Source organism: Sphaeramia orbicularis, chromosome 8 (genome assembly GCF_902148855.1).
Source record: "Sphaeramia orbicularis chromosome 8, fSphaOr1.1, whole genome shotgun sequence".
Taxonomy (NCBI): domain Eukaryota; kingdom Metazoa; phylum Chordata; class Actinopteri; order Kurtiformes; family Apogonidae; genus Sphaeramia; species Sphaeramia orbicularis.
In genome coordinates this window covers 36038880-36059704 of record NC_043964.1, presented here as the reverse complement: position 1 = coordinate 36059704, position 20825 = coordinate 36038880, and the positions used below count along the sequence as shown (strand labels likewise).

The window sequence follows — 20825 nt, the reverse complement described above, 5'->3', positions numbered from 1 at the left end:
CTACCCCCCCACCCCCACCCCCCATGTCAGGTCCGGCATCGAAATGTGGTTCAACAAAACTCATAATAAACACAGTAGAATATCAAAGGGCGCTTCATATACTTTATGAAGTTACCCTTGGCAAAGCAAATTTGTTCAGCACCAAAAGGAACCAGACTACCATTCTACTGTTAGAACGCTGGACAAGACAAGTAGGGGAAAAAAAAAAAAAACAGTAGTGTGAGATACTCCCTGGTAAAATGTCCAAATAAAAGAGGATACACAAGCAAAGGTGTTAGAAAAATGGGCAATGATGACTGGGAGTACAGTTGGTGTTGGCTGCTGCCTTATCGGTACAGACAGCTGCCTGTCAGCCAGCTGAGCCCCAAAAAAAAAAAAAAAAGAGAGAAGAAAAGAAAAAAAAAAAAAGAAGAGAAAAAAAAAAAAAACGAATTCATTTTAACCAAAAAAAAAGTCTCCGTTTTGAATGTCTGGGGTCGCCAGAAAGTTGTCATGTTAAAATGGGGTCACGAGCTACAAAAGGTTGGGACCCACTGATCTAGACCTATTGCTCCAAGGTCAAATGATGTGAAATGGAGACATGACCCTTTTGTTGAGGTGCTATGTTTGCTTAAAACAGCCTTGTGCAGTTATAATATCTGTGTACTTTCAAATATAAATATGTGTGTAATAAGTTTTACAGAAAGACAGTCTAATCTAAATTATAGGGCAGTAACTTTCAACAGAATCTTACATTATATTTGGCTGAGGGGTATTAAAAGTACAGAGTATGTTATGTATTCTGTTTTGATATAACTTTTGCATTTACTCTAAGTTTTCATGAACATCTACATGATCAGTAAATTAAAGGCTGAAAAAAAAAAAAAAAGATAATAATACAGAGGATAATATAATAAATGGTGAAAAATCACTCAAGAAAGGTCAAATACAGAGAACAATTAATTTGGGAACTGAGAAATTTATACGTTAAAATAAATAGAACGTTTGCATCTCTTTAATACCTTTTCAGCTGTGATGCATAGTAGTTTATTTCTTCTTTTGTACCGATCTGTGGCGGTGAAACAAGGCTGTGATTTAAGCCTCAGTCGTCTCACCTTGAGGCTTGTGGGAGCTCTACGTCTGCCCACTGAGAAGAGACTGAAATGGCATCATGGGTATCCATCACCGCTGACAACTTTATGAACCAAGACTCCAACAACATGACAGGGTTATAGTTTTCCAATGGCTTCTCATAACTCAAAACATATTGTTTTTGCTTGTCTATATAAATAAATAAGTCTGCTTTATGGAAGTCATACATGTTTGATGTGGATGCACCTCTGGCATCTACAGCGTTCTGATGCAGCATTTTCATTTTCTTACATTTTATTTTGCAGTTAATGGGATTATTTCTCACTTTCATTGTCTTGCTCATCCGGGGGAGACTCTTTCATCTAGAAGCGAGAGACCATTTGGTTCTTATTTTAGCTCAGCCTATTTCTTTTTTTTTTTTTTTTTTTTACTTTGTGCCAGGTGCCACTTCCGAGTGATTGACACTTTCGGCACAGAGCCTGCGTACAACCATGAGGAGTACGCCACCGTGCACGGCTACAGGACCAACTGGGGCTACTGGAACCTCCACGGCCAGCAGTACATGACCATGTTCCGTAAGTTATCTCCACCTTCCTTTAGCTGAGCCAAAGAAAGCGTTGATTATAAATAAATAAATGAATAAATAAATCAATAAATAAATAAATAAATGTGCAAAAGGCTTTAGTTTTGGTGTTTTTATAGGTCTGTAACAAGCATATGTATTTATTTTTCTCTTTAGGTACAATTAAAAATGAAGCTAATATGTTCACAGTAAGGAAATTGCAATTTTTAAAAAACATTTCTCTTTGTTTCAGACCATTATCCTTATCATATATGTGAAATAACACTTGCAGTACTTATTGTGGGTATAGACAAAAGTCTTTTCAATTAACAAAATAACATGTAGGACATTTGATGAAAGCATGAACCGGTACACATGAAGAGTAAACATTTTGGAGTAGATGTCATGGTGTTAAAAATACATATTTTACTGGTGTTTTTCATCAGAATAAAAGACATAACATTTGAACACAGGCTAACGTGGATCAGATACTATACAACATTAGATACTGACATTAATCTGCTGTGCTGAGGTACACAAAGGAAAAGAAAAAAAGAAAAGATTGAGCAAAGTGGTATTAATGAGGACAACTTTTCTATATTATATATATTATATATTATATTATGTACATTATATTATATTATATTATATTAATTATCTTTATTTATTTATTTATTTGTTTATTTAGCAGGGACAGTACACATTAATGAACTTTTCTGTAAATGTGCCAGTATTAGCAAAAAAGCTATTTTTTAACTGTTGTCCGTGGGTAAGATGCAAAGTGCATATTATATTATATTATATTATGTTATATTAGATTAGATTAGATTCAGTGTCAGTCAGTAGTTGCTTTTCCATTGACAATCAAATTGCGCGAATAGAACTTGTACATAAAAATTGACCTAATAGAAAAACGACAATTTTGCCAGAACTCGTGTTTTTCGATTAAAAGTTTTTGCACTGGCAAGAGTTGTTTTTTCAGGTGTAGCACAATCAGTATATCATGCAACACTGCAATGGAAAGACCTTTTTTCTGCAACTAGAGTCACATGAATAAAAAAAAAAAACAAAAAAAACCCCCTAATGTTTCAGATGTTACAACAGGCGAAGAAGAGTTAAGAAAAAAACACAGCATGTGTGCCACACCAGGAAACTGAATAATTTTTTAATTTAGTACAGGATAGAGTGGTAATATATAATAATAATGAATATATCTATAAATCAACACAATATTTATGTTTGTCGCCATGTTTATGGGATGATTTCTTGTTTTATCTTGCGATCATAAATAAACAAATCATTGCATTTGTGATTTAATGGAAAAAACAACATTGCGCACTTCTGTTTTTTCGAGATTTAGTAAAAATCTGTAAAGTTTTGTGCATATGTCCAATGGAACAGCGACTAGTGTCAAGTTGTGGTTTTGAAGCCAGAAGTGACTATATTTGGACAAAAGGGGTCAGGGTGGAGGTGAAGTGTGGAGTGTCATCAGTGAGCTAATGCTAAACTCTAGCTCACTGAATCCGTAAAATGCTAATGTAGTCATTTTACAGTCTCGGTAACGGAACCACTTAAACACAGCAACAGTAGAGCTTCAAGAAGAATGTTTTAGTAAAGCACCGCCTTTAGAAAGGTGTCTGACTTTAACATAATTCCACACTGGCTTCATTTTAGAGAACCTCACCTCTTTGTATCATGTCACTCACCACCAGATCAGCCAGTAGGAAAAGTCAAATGTAATAGGCAGATTTCAGCCCACAGGAAGTCTTTGTGCATCTGTAGAACATCAAATATTTGTGTTTTGAGGTCTGAGTAACTTAAATACAGCACGCACATGTTGATGAGATCGGACGTTTTAACAGTTTCTTTAGCTGTAAATTAGGCTACATTAGTCCCGCAATAATACACATGCATAAACACCAAAGCCTATAGTAGGGAAAAGCCTTTAATGGATGTTCATGTGGAGTTGTTTGATGCGTACTAATGAGCATATGAACATGTGTGTTTGTTACAAAGACTGCTAACAGATTGGGCGAGTTTATACAGTGATCACAGATGAGCCTTTGGTGTCCAAACACACCAGAAAACTTAGTCAGAGCAGCTGTGTCTGTGCAAACGCCCAAAGCCACCTACTGTGGCCAAGCATCAGCCACACACACACACACACACACACACACACACACATACACACTCATAAGAGAACAAAAACCCAAGTACACACTGAACATTTGGTGAAATTGAAATTGAAGAAATTTCCGCTGTTTCCGTCCTCTCCAATTAATTCAGTGACAACGGCCAGAGCTGCTCTACTTACTGTTATCACAACTCAGACACGGTGCAAGATGGCAGCTTTCATTACAGGTTTCACAGACACAAAGAACACTGATTCTTTCCACTCCACATCTCTATGCTATAGAAGATTTCCTTAGTGTATTCTCCCAATGATAGTGTTTTTTTTTATGTCTGGAAAGTTGTGGAATATGTAAATACTAGATCGGTCCTTCTATGAAACTGGTCCCTAAAAACAGGACAGAGGGGCTAAAAATTCAAACCAAATGTAGACTAATGTTATGAAGCAAGTTTGGAAGCTCTTTGGGTCTAATTTTAAAAATAAATACTTACTGAGATAAAAGAGAAAGTATTTTTCAGATAAAACACATTTTTATATTATTTTACATTATATTTAATGCAAAAATCTGTATGTAACACGGTCAAACGGACACGAAAAGTACATGCTACTATGTTTTTTAATATCTCTTTAATCTCTCACAGGTACATTTTGGAAATTGAACTAATTATGCAAGGCAGAGTGTTTAACAGAAATGACCACGGCTGCAAAATCTTTCGCGATTTATATGCATTTAACTGGGCAGGTTCTGCATGTAACGCAAGTTGACACGATGGGTTATTAACAAAACCTGGAATGAGACTGAGATTCATGAAAAACCCACATGTGCGGATTAGAAAAAACACTAGGATCATCAAATTTAACACAGTGTCTTTATTTATAGTGCTACATAAGACCATTTACAGCCATGTTTTCAAGATAAAATGCACTGACACCTAGGTAGTTTTTCATGTCCCAATTTTGGTCCTATTTTTGGCCCCAAGATTTGATTAAAAATGTATTGATTTTGGGATGGCTCAGAGCAAGAGTATTTTTTTTTTTTTTTTTGGCATTAATCTGAGCCTCAGATTAATGCTGGATGTACTCAGATTAATGCAGGATGTACCTAATGATGACCTCAGATTCTGAGGTCATCATTAGGTACATCCTGGGGGGAAATACATCTCAATTTGTCTTTCATTATTGGGTCTTAAAGTGCAAGGTACCAAAATGAACCCAGTTTCATAGAAGCACCCTTATATACAGGGTGGGGAAGCAAAATTTACAATATTTTGAGGCAGGGATTGAAAGACAGTGTATGGCCAATTAGTTTATTGAAAGTCATGAGAATTTATTTGCCACAAGAAAATTTACATAATAGAAAATGTTTTTATTCTATGTGTCCTCCTTCTTTCTCAGTAACTGCCTTCACACGCTTCCTGAAACTTGCGCAAGTGTTCCTCAAATATTCGGGTGACAACTTCTCCCTTTCTTCTTTAATAGTATCTTCCAGACTTTCTCATAATAGTTTTGCTCATAGTCATTCTCTTCTTTCCATTATAAACAGTCTTTATGGACACTCCAACTATTTTTGAAATCTCCTTTGGTGTGACGAGCGCATTCAGCAAATCACACACTCTTTGACGTTTGCTTTCCTGATTACCCATATGGGCAAAAGTTTATGAAAAGGTATGGATAATAGTGTTAGGTATGATTATGACATCAATATATGTTTGGTTTCAAAACAATTGACGTAGTGCCTGCTGAGAAAAAAACAACTAAATGTTCATTGTAAATTTTGCTTCCCCACCCTGTACATATATATGTATATATATATATATATATATATATATATATATATATATATATATGTATGTATGTATGTATGTATGTATGTATATGTATGTATATGTGTATGTATATATATATATATATATGTACACTACTGGTCAAAAGTTTTAGAACACCCCAATTTTTTAAGTTTTGTATTGAAATTCGAGCAGTTCAAGTCCAATGATCAGCTTGAAATGGTACAAAGGTAAGCAGTGAACTGCCAGAGTTAAGAAAAACAAACAAACGGTAAGGTTAAACAAAACTGAAAAATAACGTACATTTCAGAATTATACAAAAAGGCAAACAAGAAATGGGTTAACAACTTACAGCAGTTCTGCAGCAATGGAGGTTGATCAAGCCTCAAAAGTTGTTGCAGGTGTCCCAACGTTTCTGAATTCCCTCCAACCCCGTCTGTCTGCAGAAAAGTAGTGTTGGAACACACTTTAGTACCATACTGTTGTGAGAATTATTTGAACAGTATTGTACTGCAGAAAGTTGTGTGTTACTATAAAAATGGAAAGGAGGAAAAGGCAATTAAAAATAGAAGAGAGACAGACCATCATAACACTTCAAAATGTAGGTTTTTCCGACAGAGAAACTGCCAAGAAAGTCAAGGTGTCAGTAAGTCCAGTTAATTTCTTGTTCGCCTTTTCGTATAATTCTGAAATGTACATTATTTTTCAGTTTTGTTTAACCTTACTTTTTTTTGTTTCTTTGTTTGTTTTTATCTCTGGCAGTTCACCGCTTACCTTTGTACCATTTCAAGCTGTTCATTGGACTTGAACTGCTCAAATTTCAATACAAAACTGGAAAAATTGGGGTGTTCTAAAACTTTTGACCGGTAGTGTATATATGTGTGTGTTGTTTTTACAGATATAGGGCTACTCTGCCAACATATGGAAAGCCTTACCAACCCCAGCCAATGCTCTGTTCTATTTATGGATGTAATACTGTATGACTTAAAAGCATTTGGATTCCACACAACATTTTTCCTCATATTTTCCTCAGTACTCCTTTGATTCTTTATTCTGTATGTGTGCCACAGTCCGGATCTCAACAACAGCTCCTTTTAGTTTAATCACATTTTTTCGAAAACATGAAATTGGACATGTATTGCCAATTGCTTTGTTTGTCCTTGGCAGCCCACACTCCAGACAACTCTTTTATGGGTTTTGTGGCGGAGGAGCTGAATGAGACAGAGCGACTGAACATTCAGCGGAACAAGGTTAACAATATGGCTGTTGTGTACGGCAAAGAAGCCAGTATGTGGAAGGTCAGTAACTCACTGTAAACTCTAGCAAAACTGTCAGTTTGTTTGGTAAAGATTTGTAGTGTTTTCCCCTGCGAAAGGAGGTAATTGTTTTGCTTGTTGTGATTGTTGGTGGAAGGCTGTCTGAGAAATTGAAATATTTTTGTTGTTGTTCAAATACTTATTTTTGTCACAGTAGTGGTAGTGTCACTTATTTATTCTGGCCTAATTTCTAAGTAAGTTTCCTTACTTATATTTGTAGATTATTTGCATCTGATAAAACAGAGGAAGTCTCAAGTTTGAACAACCTTAACCTTAGAAATCATGTTCATTTTCTTATCTATGACTTGGAAAAAATGAAACTGAGCGGAGAATCTCACCATGTTTATCATATTTCCTCAAATACAGCCTCGGAAACAATTACAACCTGGGTCTAAATTCAAACAAATACTGGTCTTCAAGTAGAAGCCTGGTAAAAAAAAAAATTAATTGAGATAAACTTCTGACATGAATCATGTAATGTTCTGCCAGGTTTTCAACACTTTGTTTGGCTAGATCATGCATGAAGTGTTATTGTTCAAATTCAGTCACTGCAGGTGTGTGTCTTTCTTTTTTTAGGAAACCATTATTTGTGGAAAATTACAACCACTAAAGGAACACAACGTTTACACTCTATTCACCCTTTAGAAACTGTAATCTCGCCAGCGCCGCATTTTGCACTTTACATCATTCAAATGACAGTAATTCCTGAACCGTTAGGGCTATCCACAAAATCCAAATGGCATTGGAAAGCTGAGATCTTGAGCTTTCTGACACTATATAACACTTTACTCCATTACAAGTATAAAGGAACTGTTTCAGAGACTTCCACACAGGCTAGAAAATGCTTGGAAATGACAAAAAATACGAAGCCATAATATGGATACTGAATGTTCAAGACCAAAAAGTATGTTTGAGCAGATGTAAAATAGTTGAAAATTTATTTCTGCAATCTCAAAAAATTTCATTATGAGCATTTACAGTTGTTTCTGATAATAAATATGCTAAAAACTTCAAACCTGTTGTTATCTTTTTTACTAAAACACACGGTTTTAAGCATTTATTAATGAAAATAATGATAATTAATGGTCAGATATTGAAAGTTAAGTTCTTCCTGAAATCAAAAGGATTCAGATTCAGACTTACTTTATTAATTCCAGAAGGGCAGTTCAGTTCACAGTTACCCTGCTTTATTGAATGTCCAAACAATTAGGGAATACACAAAGAAATGCAAAACATTCATAGCAGCATATGACAGTCACATACACATTCACCTGTCAGTACTCATAGAACTGCAACCGGGCAATAAGTTCAACAATGAAATGATTAAGATGCTAAAAAAGAATAAAAACACAATAAATAGCAAATCAGCTTTAGTCACTTCCCAGTGTTTAGCAGCCTGATAGCTGAGGGAATAAATGAGTTGGAGTATCTGTTTGTTTTCCTAGGGCAGGGGTCGGCAACCTGCGGCTCTGGAGCCGCATGCGGCTCTTCATCCTCCTTGTAGTGGCTCCTCCCTTTACTGCGGTCAAGCCAGCCGTGATTCTCCTCTGTATGGTCAGTCCAGCCGCTAGCGTTTTTCTTGTGCGCTACTTATTCGACAATTACGGTAGATGAGCTGCATGGAGCGAATGTGCCTTCCAGACAACAAAAGTAAGGGCTCATTTCTGCTCTACGTTAAAGATGCAGACGGACAGAGGGTTCTGTCCGTCCTTTGTATATTACTCACATAATTCTGTCCATTTTCCGGGAGAATATGGAGCAGTACAACTGGGAACTGCGGAGGCAGTGTTGAGTTTTGAAGAGAATAATTTTCATAAATAGCGATAGTTTTCATAGAGCAACTGAATGAGTATAAGTACTGTGTACTTTTGGGGTAATCCTACAACAGATTCCATTCCAAGCTACAAAACTTTGTTTTCGTCTGAAACAGGCTTTAAGACTAAATTCAATGATGAATAAAATTATGATTTCCAATAAGTACCTCATGAATTTTTTCCAGTTGGTATTAGTACTTCAAATACTATTAGCAAAAATACTATGAACTACTTTTACTGTGTACTTTTGAAGTAATCATACTCAAAAATCCCTTCCAAGCTCCAAAATGTTTTTTTCATCTGAAATAGGCTTTAAGACTAAATTCAATGATGAATACATTTTTTTTTTCCAGTAAGTACCTCGTGAATTTAGTATTTTTGGTATTAGTACTTCATATACTATTAGCAAAAATACTATGAAATACTTTTACTGTGTACTTTTAGAGTAATCATACTCCAGAATCCATTCCACACTGCACTTCTGTTTTTTGTATTCAGTGGTTGTAACAGATAAAATATAAAAAAGATTAAAACTTTTAAAAGTTTATAAGCTCTGTTATTTTTTGCGGCTCCAGACTATTTTTTTTTGGCGGAAGAGGGGACAAAATGGCTCTTTTGATAATAAAGGTTGCAGACCCCTGTCCTAGGGGGTGCATAGTAACGCCACCCAGAGGGCATGAGAGAAAAGTCAGGGAAGTAAATGTGTCCAGGCTGACCTATAATTCTCCTGGCATTCTGGACCACATGTTTCTCCCAGAGAGAGCTCGGGTCCGTCAGCTGAACTCCAATAAACTTTGAGCAGACTTGAACAATCTGGTTCAAGCTGTTTCTGTCCGTTATCGACAGTCCATGGAACCAGCAAATGAATAAAAATGTTAAAAGACTTTCAATGAAAGAATGATAAAACCAGGATAAAATGCCCTCAGAAACACTAAAAGAGATCAGCTTCTGCAACAAGTAGATCTTTTGTTGACCTCATTTGACTACTGACTCTGTGTTCTTAGCAAACTTTAGGTCAGGGGTGTCAAAGTCATTTTAGTTCAGGAGCCACATTCAACTAAATTTGATCTGATATGGGCCGAACCAGTAAAATAATAACATAATAATATATAAATAATGTCAGCTCCAAACTTTTCTCTATGTTTTAGAGTGAAAAAAGTAAATTTACATTATGAACAGGTTTACATCTACAAAGTATCCTTTCAAAATATGGGAATAACATGAACAAACTGAAAAAATAAGTGTAATTTTAACAATATTCTGCCTCAGTTTATCATTTCCACATGTACATTATAACTTACAGATCGCAGTGGATCTACAAATACACAAAACATTGAGTAACAGGCAGAATATTGCACTGGTCAACAACAAATTCATTGTTTAAGTTTTTTGAGCTGATTTAGGATAATTTTGGTGTGCTGAATCCAAAAATCACATTAATTTTGCTCAATCTGGTCAACTTTCTGAACTATGCTACATATTGGCTTTTTAACATTTTTGCTTACATTTATGGGCATTTTCACATCATATGATACAAAATTCTTTCATATTTCTTGCAATAAACGAGTTCTGAAGATTTTACTTTTGCCAATTTATGATTAATGTTTTTTTTAATATTACAGGTGAATGAAATGGCTTTGACTAGAACACAGGTGTCAAACTCCGGTCCTCGAGGGCCGGTATCCTGCATGTTTTAGATGTTTCCCTCTTCCAGCACACCTGACGGTTGTTATCAGGCTTCTGCAGAGTTTGATGATAGGCTTATCATTTGAATCAGGTGTGTTGGAAGAGGGAAACATCTAAAACATGCAGGATACCGGCCCTTGAGGATCTGAGTTTGACACCCCTGGACTAGAAGATCTTGCAAAAATAAGCCTGATGTATTCTGCTACATCTGCGGTGAATACACCATTGTACCTAACAGGAATCCTGTTAGAAAATGATTTTTTTTCTCTTAAAACCTATTTTGGGTGAGAACTATATAAACAATCAACTGATAAAGTCACAAAAATGTAATCAATTTTGTGAGAAGATCAAATTTTTCAAGATCAAATTAGCAAAAAAAAAACCTGACCTGATTGAGAAAAACAGATGTCATTTTTGGATTTAGCGGTGCAAAATGGTCCTAATTCAGTTTAAAAAACCTAGACAACTTGCAAAAAACATTTTTTTTCTAACCCAGTGTTGTTACCTCGGAGGTATTGTGATCACTTTGCTTTGTGTGTTTGTGTGCGTGCGTGTTTGCATGTTTGTTTGTTAGCAAGATAACTCAAAAAGTTACAGACAGATTTTCATGAAATTTTCAGGAAATGTTGATACTGGCACAAGGAAGAAATGATTAAATTTTGGTGGTGATCGGAGGGGGGTTAGGGGGATCTGTCTTGGCGGAGGTCTGCGCTCTCCGAGTGCTTTTCTTGTTAAAATTGTACTTACTTCTCCTAAGAAATTTAAGGTTGTTCATATTTTTTCAGGTTATTCCCATTTTTTGCGAAATTAATCTTTGTTTTAGTGTAAATACATGAAAATATTTACATTTACAAAGAGAAAAATTTGGAGTTGTCATTATTTATATGTTATTATGATAGTATTTTACTGGTCTTGTCCACTTGAGATTGAATTGGTCTGAATGTGGAACCTGAACTAAAAGGATTGTTAATATCTTACTGTAATTTTTGCATTTCACAAATTTATCCCAAGGGCCGGACTGGACCCTTTGGCAGGCCGGATTTGGCCCCCGGGCCGCATGTTTGACACCTGTGCTTTAGGTCAAACACAGTTCCAAGATACTTGTAGGAGTCCACGATTTGCTCATCTTCACCATGGATGATGCTACCTCCAGGTGAAGGCTCCTGGCCAGTCCTTCTAAAGTCGATTACTAGTACAAAAAAATTGGCAAAAAAGACATTTTCTGACACTTTTATTGCAAAGAAAACATGAAGGCACCTAGGCGGCCTGTTATAATGGCAGTTTTAAAAGGGTTAAGCAATAAATGGTTTCTATTCACTGAAACGTTACTTTACTGACTCTAATACAAGCCTCCTTCAAATAAAGGCCACTATTTGAGGAAATACTGAGTTCAGTGTTTGGTCTTTTTATTATCTATTTATTTTTATAGACTTTACTTGCAAAAAATAGTTTCAACTTTCACAATAAAGCCTTTGCCAAAACCCCAAATGAAGATTGACTCAATGAAGAAGAACACTTGTGAATACTCTATACAATGATACCCTTTGCTATGTTGATTATACTCTAACTTCACAACTTTAACACCCACTGGTTGTAATATTTCCTCCAAACCAGCTGCACCTTCAGGAATCGGGCCTGAAGTGTGATGGTTCAAGAACAATCGTTTTTGTTTAGAGTAAATTTTCGCTCCGAGCTACTGGTGAGGTTCTTCGCTCCTACTGACTTTGAAGTGTGCTGCAACTTCCCCTAAGGTTTGGTTGTCTTGAATCTGGCTGAGCCTTTGTTCCTACACTGCCGTAACATTTCCCGTTAGTCAGAACAAGTCAAAGTGTAGTGAAACGTTTGTGAATCTGAATGACTGCAGTGTAAGAAACAGCAGTGTAGGGGTCTGTAATCGATGCGGACCCCAGTGGTTAAGAACAGCTTTGGCCTCAGGATCGAAGTTCATGTGTGAGATTTTAGTTTGGCATTTGGGAAGATGCTATAAGAGGAAAATTGACTTCATACAAGATTCTTTGCTTTTCCTCTGCATCTGTGTCTCTCTGCTCACTCCCCCTCCTCTTCATACTTCTATTCCCACCTGTACTATTCTGTATTCATCATGACCGTGATGCTCCATTGATGGATTCACACAGCTTCAAGTAGGTATACCTGCATTTCACTGGGATTATTGATCTGTCAAATGCTTAAACTTGGTTCTGTGGGCTTTTTTTTTTTTTTTTTTTTAATCTACCGGCAGCATGTCTTTTATTTCACTTAACGAAACAGGTATTTCATAACATATACTTTTTTACAGACTTCAAGTATCTGAAATATCTCTAAAGAGCTGCTACAAAAAAAGCTCTATTGTAGCATAGAAAAGCATCCTCCAATCCATGAATAAATGAGAAACTTTATCCCAATGGAAAATGGTACCAATTGTAATTCATGCTGTGCTGCTCACTTGAATCAAAGTCGACCACAGTGGCCGTCTTTACACTCTACATGGGCTGAGTATTTGATTCTCAAAAGGCTGATTTTGCGTAAATGATCAATCTGAGCAGAAGAAAGTTAGATTTCATCTTCATGTTGCTCCGAGACATTAAAAAGCCAGAAAATGAAAAATGATGAGTAATTCTCAGATGACATTTATAAATGATTCATGCCTCCAAGACATAGCATAGTTAATATTTCATAACGTTTCCCCAAAAACACTTTTTGACACAAACTAATTGTTTTTCCACAGTAAAATAATTGGAGCAGATTACAGTCTTTTGCAGAGCTGTGTGTTTTAGTGCTGACAAGCAGACGCAGTTCATTAGATCAAGTTCACCTTGTCTTTTCAACTCCCTTTTCCTCATGTTCCTCTTACCTCCCCGACCTTTATGCTTTTCGCTTCTGCCCTTAATAAGTTCTGTGCATAGCTCTGGAATATATTTTATTTTATTCAGCTAGTTATAATGTCTTCTTCAGAAGGTTTTCAATTCTGTAAAAAAAAATAGTTGAATTAAAAACCCTAAAATGTCAAATAGACCAAATTCATACAGTTTCGAAATAAATGACTTGATGTCATATGAGACTGTTCATCCACTGTTGTTCATTGTTATTTGCACCAAATTACTATAACATAAATTTTAATAACTATAATAATAAATAGTTGGGTTGTTTGTTGTTTGATAGTTTGCAGTATGACTTTCTGATGAACATAAGACAAGCCCAACAGTCTTTAGATCATAAGAGGATAAGCCAAGACAAGTTCTGTAATCAGTGACCAACAATGACTAGAACTGGAAAAAGTAGCAATTTGCATGCAAATTAAGATTTTCCACCTCTGTAGAGTCATTTTAAATGATGGATTAGCTCATCTAATGTCCTAAATACTAAAGAGATCCCTGCTCTTCGTCTTTCTCTGAAGGGTAAGGAAAAGTTCCTGGACATTCTGCATCGCTACATGGAGATCCATGGAACGGTGTACTATGAGACACAACGTCCTCCAGAGGTGCCCGCCTTTGTCAAGAACCATGGTCTGTTGCCTCAGCAGGAACTGCAGCAGCTCCTTCGGAAAGCCAAGGTGGGGAAATTCCCGACACTTTGGCAAAGCTACGAGCAGCTTAGTATACAGGGTGTCCCAAAAAAATGTATTTACACTTTAAATAATATTAAAGTAGGTGTTTATTAAAATTCATTTAATTTTCAAAATGTAATAGAATTTACAAACATCATTTTATTGTTTTGTCACCGCCTGTTCTCAAGCTGATGTCCGTTCTGGTGTGAGGTCTGGTGAACGCGGAGGGTATTCAACGAAACCCCTCTGTCTAATCCACCTGTTTGGCAAGTTCACCAGACCTCACACCACTAGACTTTTTTATGTGCATACCTAAAAGACAAAGTCTACACTATGAGACCTGCAACAGTCGCTGAATTGAGAGCAGCCATTGAATGTGAATGCACGCAAATACCAAGGGAATTGTTTGGTGATGTGTGCGATTCCATTGCTTGGCGTTGTCAGCAGTGTCTGGACCAGAACGGGCGACAGTTTGAGAACAGGCGGTGACAAAACAATAAAGTGATGTTTGTAAATTCTATTACATTTTAAAATACAGTTAAGTGTGTATACATTTTTTTGGGACACCCTGTATATAGAGTCATGTTGAAGTTATTTTTCTCCTGTCCTTTTCTTATCAAGCTTTTCATCGGTCTTGGTTTCCCATATGAGGGACCTGCTCCCCTGGAGGCCATCGCTAATGGCTGCATCTTCCTGCAACCCAAGTTTAAGCCCCCACACAGCTCTCTCAATCATGAGTTTTTCAGAGGGAAGCCCACCTCCAGGAAGGTATGACATTCAGCATGTGGTAACATTGATTATTTCGTTACAATGGCACCTTTCACTGGGTTGAATATATTAGACAGCAAGTGAATATTTAGTCCTTGAAGCTGATGTGTTGGAAGTAGCGAAATGATCAACATAATGAACAAAGGAATGACTTCGATCAGGTCCATTCAAGAACAAATGTTCAGAGAACGCAAACCTCCGCCAAGCACCCCGATCAGTGTGCATGTGTGGATCGACTATTTCTTTTTAAATTAAACAGTTTCGAGGTTGTTCCATACAACAGAAAAAGTTGAAGCTTGGTACCAGTCATGTGTATGTCAAATTATACTAAATTCCAATCAATATTTGTTGAGTTATAATGAAAAATGTAAAGGGGATTTTCAGTGTTAAATTGAAATGTCCACTGAGTCCACATTCCACAGTGGATGTGGACAATTTTGTGCCAGATAGAAGGTATTGTTATAAGCTACGGGTGGATCAAATTGGAGGCTAATCGGAGTCGTTTTGAATTTTTTATGAATTTTCAAAAACTGCTCAATGATGAGAGATAGGAAAATTTGAGATTTTGTGACCTTGCTGTGACCTTCAACTTTGGCCTACTTGGCCCAAAATTTATTGGGTTCATCCCAGGGCCTAGGCCTATCTGTAGGTAAAATTTTGTAAAGATAGTTGTAATAGATTTTCCTGTAAAGTTGCTAATAAACAAACAAACAAACAAACACTCAAAGCAAAGTAATAACAATACCTCCTGGCGGAGGTAATCAAGATTCAAGATTTTTTATTGTCATTCAACATGGTATGATGGAAGAAATTGCAGTCCACAGAATCGATTGTGAATGAACATTTAAAAACACACACCTTTAAAAATCAGGAAAATAGAAAACAGAGCATGCACATTCAAAATAGAAAACAGATCAAAGTCCAGATAATAGTAATAAATAAATCAACATAGATCAACACAGATTGTTGCACATTATATAAGTAGTATCACATGTTATGTTACAATAATTGCACTTTATGTTATAGTAGTAGATTGCATAGCTGAATGTAGTAGTGTTATTGATTTGCACATAATGAGTGGCTATGGAGTGAGTTATTCAGTTGTGGTTTGAGTTGGCCAGTCGTATTATGTCCAGGTAGTAGCTGTTTCTGAGCCTGGTGGTTCTGGCTCTGATGCTGCAGAGTCTCCTGCCTCATACTGCCTCAATATTGTAACAGTAATGACTGGGTCAGAGCATCACCACCACTGCAGGTCTTGTTGGGTGTTCCTGGTCTGCAGTGGTTAGTATCGACCAAAAATGGACTAAGGAAGGACATCCTAATCTCAGGACCAACTGATCATTTGTGGGAGATGTTGGACAAATAAATCTGATCCATGGAGGTCTACATCTCTACTTCCAGGACTTCAGGGATCTGCTGTTAACATCTTGGTCCAGATACCACAGCACACCTTCAGAGGGCTTGTCGTGGACCAAGCAGTCAAAGCACAAAACACAGGTTTAAAGTAGTGATGTTTGGAGATGTGCCGAGGCTTCGAAGCATGTGTCGAGTTTTGGAAGGGGCGTTTCCATGAAGCGGGTGTCGAAGCTTGCTTCATTTAAGGGAGGAGCTAAAAATGATGACATCTGAAGCTTCGCTGCCCGGCTGTACCACGTGACTGGTTCACGCAGTGGTTCAGAGGTAGTTTTATCTGATTCAGGTTTGACAGCAAAATAAACCCCTTAGGCTTTGTTCAAAATGTGGGTTTGTGAGAGTTAGGGTCAGTGCAGAGTTTGAACAGAGTTTGGATAGTTTGGATACCAGAGTTTGGATAGCGTTTATATAGTTTGGAGATAGTTTGAAGAGTTTAGAGAGAGAGATCATTTGAAGATTTAGGAGAGTGAGAAGAGAAGGATGAGTAAGAGGATGGAGCCAGGTAAGAAGAAGAGGATTTCCCCTGTGTGGGAATATTTGGATTTGATAACTCCTAATAAGGTAAACTAAATCTAACATTATTTCAGACACATAAGGTTTGCTTATCTGGAGTACTGGGAGAGACAAAAAAATTACTGTACCCAAATTTATATAATCTTGTTCTTGTGTTTTTGTGCATCTTCTGTACCATGTGAAAAGGTGTTTTCAAAGGCTGGAGAGGTTGTGTCAGAAGAAAAAAAAAGAAAAAGTCACTTCAAACCAAAAACTGTTGAGAAACTAATATTTCTGAATAAAAATGAATAAAATCTCCCCTTTCCTGTACATAATTGTCCAAGTTATACAAGTATGTTCAGTGCTCTCTTCCTAGTTCCACAAGTACTGTCACTGTCTTCTGCCTGTTTAAGTCCATGCCATTTTCCTAAAGTGGCAAAAAAAAAAAACATTATACAACCTCCCACATATGATACTACCATTTGGAGGAAATTTACACACAGATAATATTTTAATAATATTTTATTATACACATATGTGATATTTTATGTAGAGAAATTATTTGGTCATACATTTTTTGTTATTCATAGTCATTCCCAAGAGCCATAACAGACCCAAAAATTCAATGCATCACACATTCTGTGGTTCAGATCCAGCTGCCTGTGATTATACACATGGTCAGTAGGTGGTTTCATGTGCACATGAAGCCTCGAGAAATGAACCCTTTCTCGAACCAATTGGGTCAAGTGGTTCGATGCCTCATGAGGCTTCATCTCACCATCACTAGTTTAAAGTTCTGGAAAAAGGGATTTATTTCCCAGAAAAAATCTTCACAAAACAGATAACTGAAAAGGGAGTTACAGGGCCCTTAAAAGAGGTCAACAAACTGTAACTCTACTGAAGAAAAATGCCAACAAAACTAGACATCAACTCAACCAACAGACCCACCAGACTGAGACACTGGGGCAGTATATATACCAAAAGAGCAAACCACAGTTAATACACAGGGGGAAAGTAAATAGACATAAACTAAAACTAACACAAAGAAACCCTAATCCCCCCTCTGATGTACATGCTCTTGGTCTGGTCCATGGGAGGGCCTTCAGCATAAAAGCCTGCTCCGCCCTCAGCCCCATCTTTTGTCTGCAGCAAGAATTACCACCCAGCAGCCAGGTAACTCAAAGAAAAGAAAACTTAATTAATAGCAAAGTGACAAACAATGTAAACTAAATGTGCATGTTCCATCTAGTGACAGTGTATTACTGAAGCACTAATAAATCAATTTTAAACCAAAAAACAATTTGTGTTGTATGTATACTAACATAACTCAACATGTGGTGGTGTTTGTGAATGTGGCTGCTGCAACCTTTTGTGTGGCTGTGGGCACGGCCATCACAGGGCTGGTGGAGTCTAGGCCTTGAATTAGTAGGCCTGTAATGGTACACAAAATTTTCGGTTCGGTACGTTTTCAGTTTTGAAAGCCACGGTTTGTTTTTGTTTTTTTTTGTATGGGAAGAAAGAAAACCCCTCAAAATGTCTTTAATACATTTATGAATTTTTTTACATTTTCCCCCAATTTTTGGACACAATAGAATATAGAAAAACAGGAATATAATTCTGCTGCTATAAATCAAATAGAAAATAAAATAAATTATTAATATTTCTAAATGTATTTTAAACATTAGTATTGCACTTTTCCCTGACAGGTAGTTTTGCAGAAACAACAAAAATCAAATCACAGTTCTGTCAGTTCACAATCTGCATAAAAATACCAAAAAAATCCACATGAAGTGCAACATTAACAAGAGGACAAACTGGTATTCTCTTTAAACAAACTGAAGAGCAACACTGACAACAAAAAATTAACCAAATTATTTATTTTACGACAGATAAACTGTTTAGGCCACTTTGTGTATGTGCGCGTGTGCGTGCAGGGTGCGATTTGTCTTTTTTTTTTTCTTTTTTTTTTTCTTTTTTTGGTCAGAGCCGGGATGGGGGTGTCCATAACTAACGTAACTAACGCTGGCGTGACATGAAAGTAAAACTTTATATACTTTCAGCGTCCAACTCTTGGGTTCTATTCCTCTGTTATACAAAGAGAGAGAGACAGACAGAGCTAGTGTAAGTGTTTTAGAACTACCGTAGTTCATAGACGGTAAACAACGTCCGTCTTATCACCGTCTCTTTCCTCGTTGTCTTTCACCTGAACCTGAACTGATCCCAAACTGGACTGTAATAATGGCGGACGGTCTTCAGTCTCCTCCCTCCAGGTTCACATCATATTTGTTGTTTTTTTTTACCTTATATCAGCTGCTATTTCGTATTTCGGGTCAATGTGCGCGTCCTTCAATATGTCCATGTGGAACTTGCGCGGATTTAAAGTTCTGCATCAAACAATGTCTTTGGTTCCTTTTTCTGTTTCTCAACATACTGTGCCGTTTCTGTACAGCTGTGTACCGAACCGAACAGGTGTGTACCGAAATGGTTCGTTTCGGTACGTGTACCGTTACCAGCCTATGAATCAGAGCTGTTTTTGTGGAAAAAGAGGAACCTACACACTATTAGGCAGGTGATAACAATGTTCTGCTCCCATAGATCCTTGACTGGTGGAGATCTGGTTCTTTAGATACTTTTGGTAGGTACTAACCACTTTACATTGGGAATGAACAACAAGATGGAAATGTTCTGACCCAGTGATTTGACCATCATAATTTCCAACACATCAACTCAACAAGGTCTACATGTTCACTTGCTGCCTTATATAACCCACCCACTGACAGGTCCATAGTCATGAGATAATCACCATTATTACCTCGTCACCTGTCTGTGGTCATAATGTGTGGTTGTCGGTGTATATACCAGCACTGTAATTCTTCATCTTATTAAAAAAAAAAAAAAAAAAAAATTAATTAGCATTTTGTCATTGCTTTATCGTCATATTGGCTTTAAAGTTTGTTTTGCTTTATGATGTTTCATAATTACATTTCTTATTTGTATGATCATTTATATACATTTCAGTCACTTGTAAAGCACTTTGAATTGAAGTGGTTTGCATGAAACATGTTATATTCAGGGTGCGATTTGTTGGAGGGGGTTTTTTACATCCCTGCTTCTGCTCAATGAATTTCATCCTTGGAGGGGAGGGGGGAGGGCAACCAATTGAAATAAGAAGCAGGTTGTGACTGAGTTTTCTTCCACCTATATGGCACTAATGTTCACCTGAACCAAACTGTCGGCAGTCTCAAAATTTGAGAACGTCCCCATGCACTGAGGCACCGTAAAGGGGGGGTAAACATGACAAATTCATGAGGCCCAGAATTTGTCGGGGGGAGGGCGCATACAGCAGTGGAGGGGGTCCAGTGGATAGATGTTAGAAGTCGTGAAAATTTCGTGTCAGATCCGCTGTATAATAGATAAATAATACATAATAAATAATAATAATAATAATAATAATAATAATAATAATAATACACGCCAGCATTAGTTATGTTAGTTGTGGACCACACCACTACATATATAACTGCCACCCCCACCCCCGACTCCAACAAAAAAAACCCAAACATCTCCTTCTATTTTTCTTACACATCGCACCCTGGTTATATTTATTTATATATATAAAGTTCGATTGACTTGTCTAATGTGATTGTGTCTATGTTCCTTTTTTTCCTCCCTCAGGTGGCCTCTCAGCATCCTTATGCGGAGCAGTACATCGGCAGGCCACATGTCATCACTATCGACTTCAATAACTCCGAGGAGTTTGATGCAACCATCCGTGAAATCATGAAGATCAATGTATGTTAATTCACTGGTGCTTGCCACTTCTCCGTCAGTATAATAGCAGGCTTCCACCTCACCACAGTACACCTCTTGCAGTGTAGGTGAGAGCATAATTTGCTTTCCCACACTTCAAAGTCTGGTTTGACCCACTTTTGAGGCCCTCAGCCTTTAATAGAGCTCTTAATCATGGAACCCAGCATTTCAACAAAATGCTTAGCTGGCTACCTCTATGCCCGCCGCACTGCTAATTGCTTGAGATATTGAGTGGCTCTGTAGGTAAACCATGCCCACACCTGCGTTTACGTGGCAGCTTTCCAAAGGCCAGCCCCACAAGCAGTAAGCATTGTCAGCAGCAGATCATAATAATCAATCACGCTGGGCTCAATCTGTCACCAGAACAACACCGAGCCACGGCCCAGCCAAGAACCTCGCAGCGCCAAGATGCATGTGTGCTTCTACCTGCCAGG

The 20825-nt window shown here is 37.2% G+C and overlaps 1 protein-coding gene across 1 annotated transcript in view; it reads left to right on the top strand.

The window, feature by feature from the left end:
* Nucleotides 1-20825, top strand: part of mgat5b (alpha-1,6-mannosylglycoprotein 6-beta-N-acetylglucosaminyltransferase B) — a 222331-nt gene that overhangs the window by 166973 nt on the left and 34533 nt on the right. The window contains exons 10-15 of the mRNA XM_030142103.1: nt 1513-1646; nt 6716-6846; nt 12500-12505; nt 13759-13914; nt 14530-14676; nt 20257-20373. Coding sequence (XP_029997963.1) covers nt 1513-1646; nt 6716-6846; nt 12500-12505; nt 13759-13914; nt 14530-14676; nt 20257-20373 — 691 coding nt within the window. The remainder of the gene's footprint in view (nt 1-1512; nt 1647-6715; nt 6847-12499; nt 12506-13758; nt 13915-14529; nt 14677-20256; nt 20374-20825) is intronic.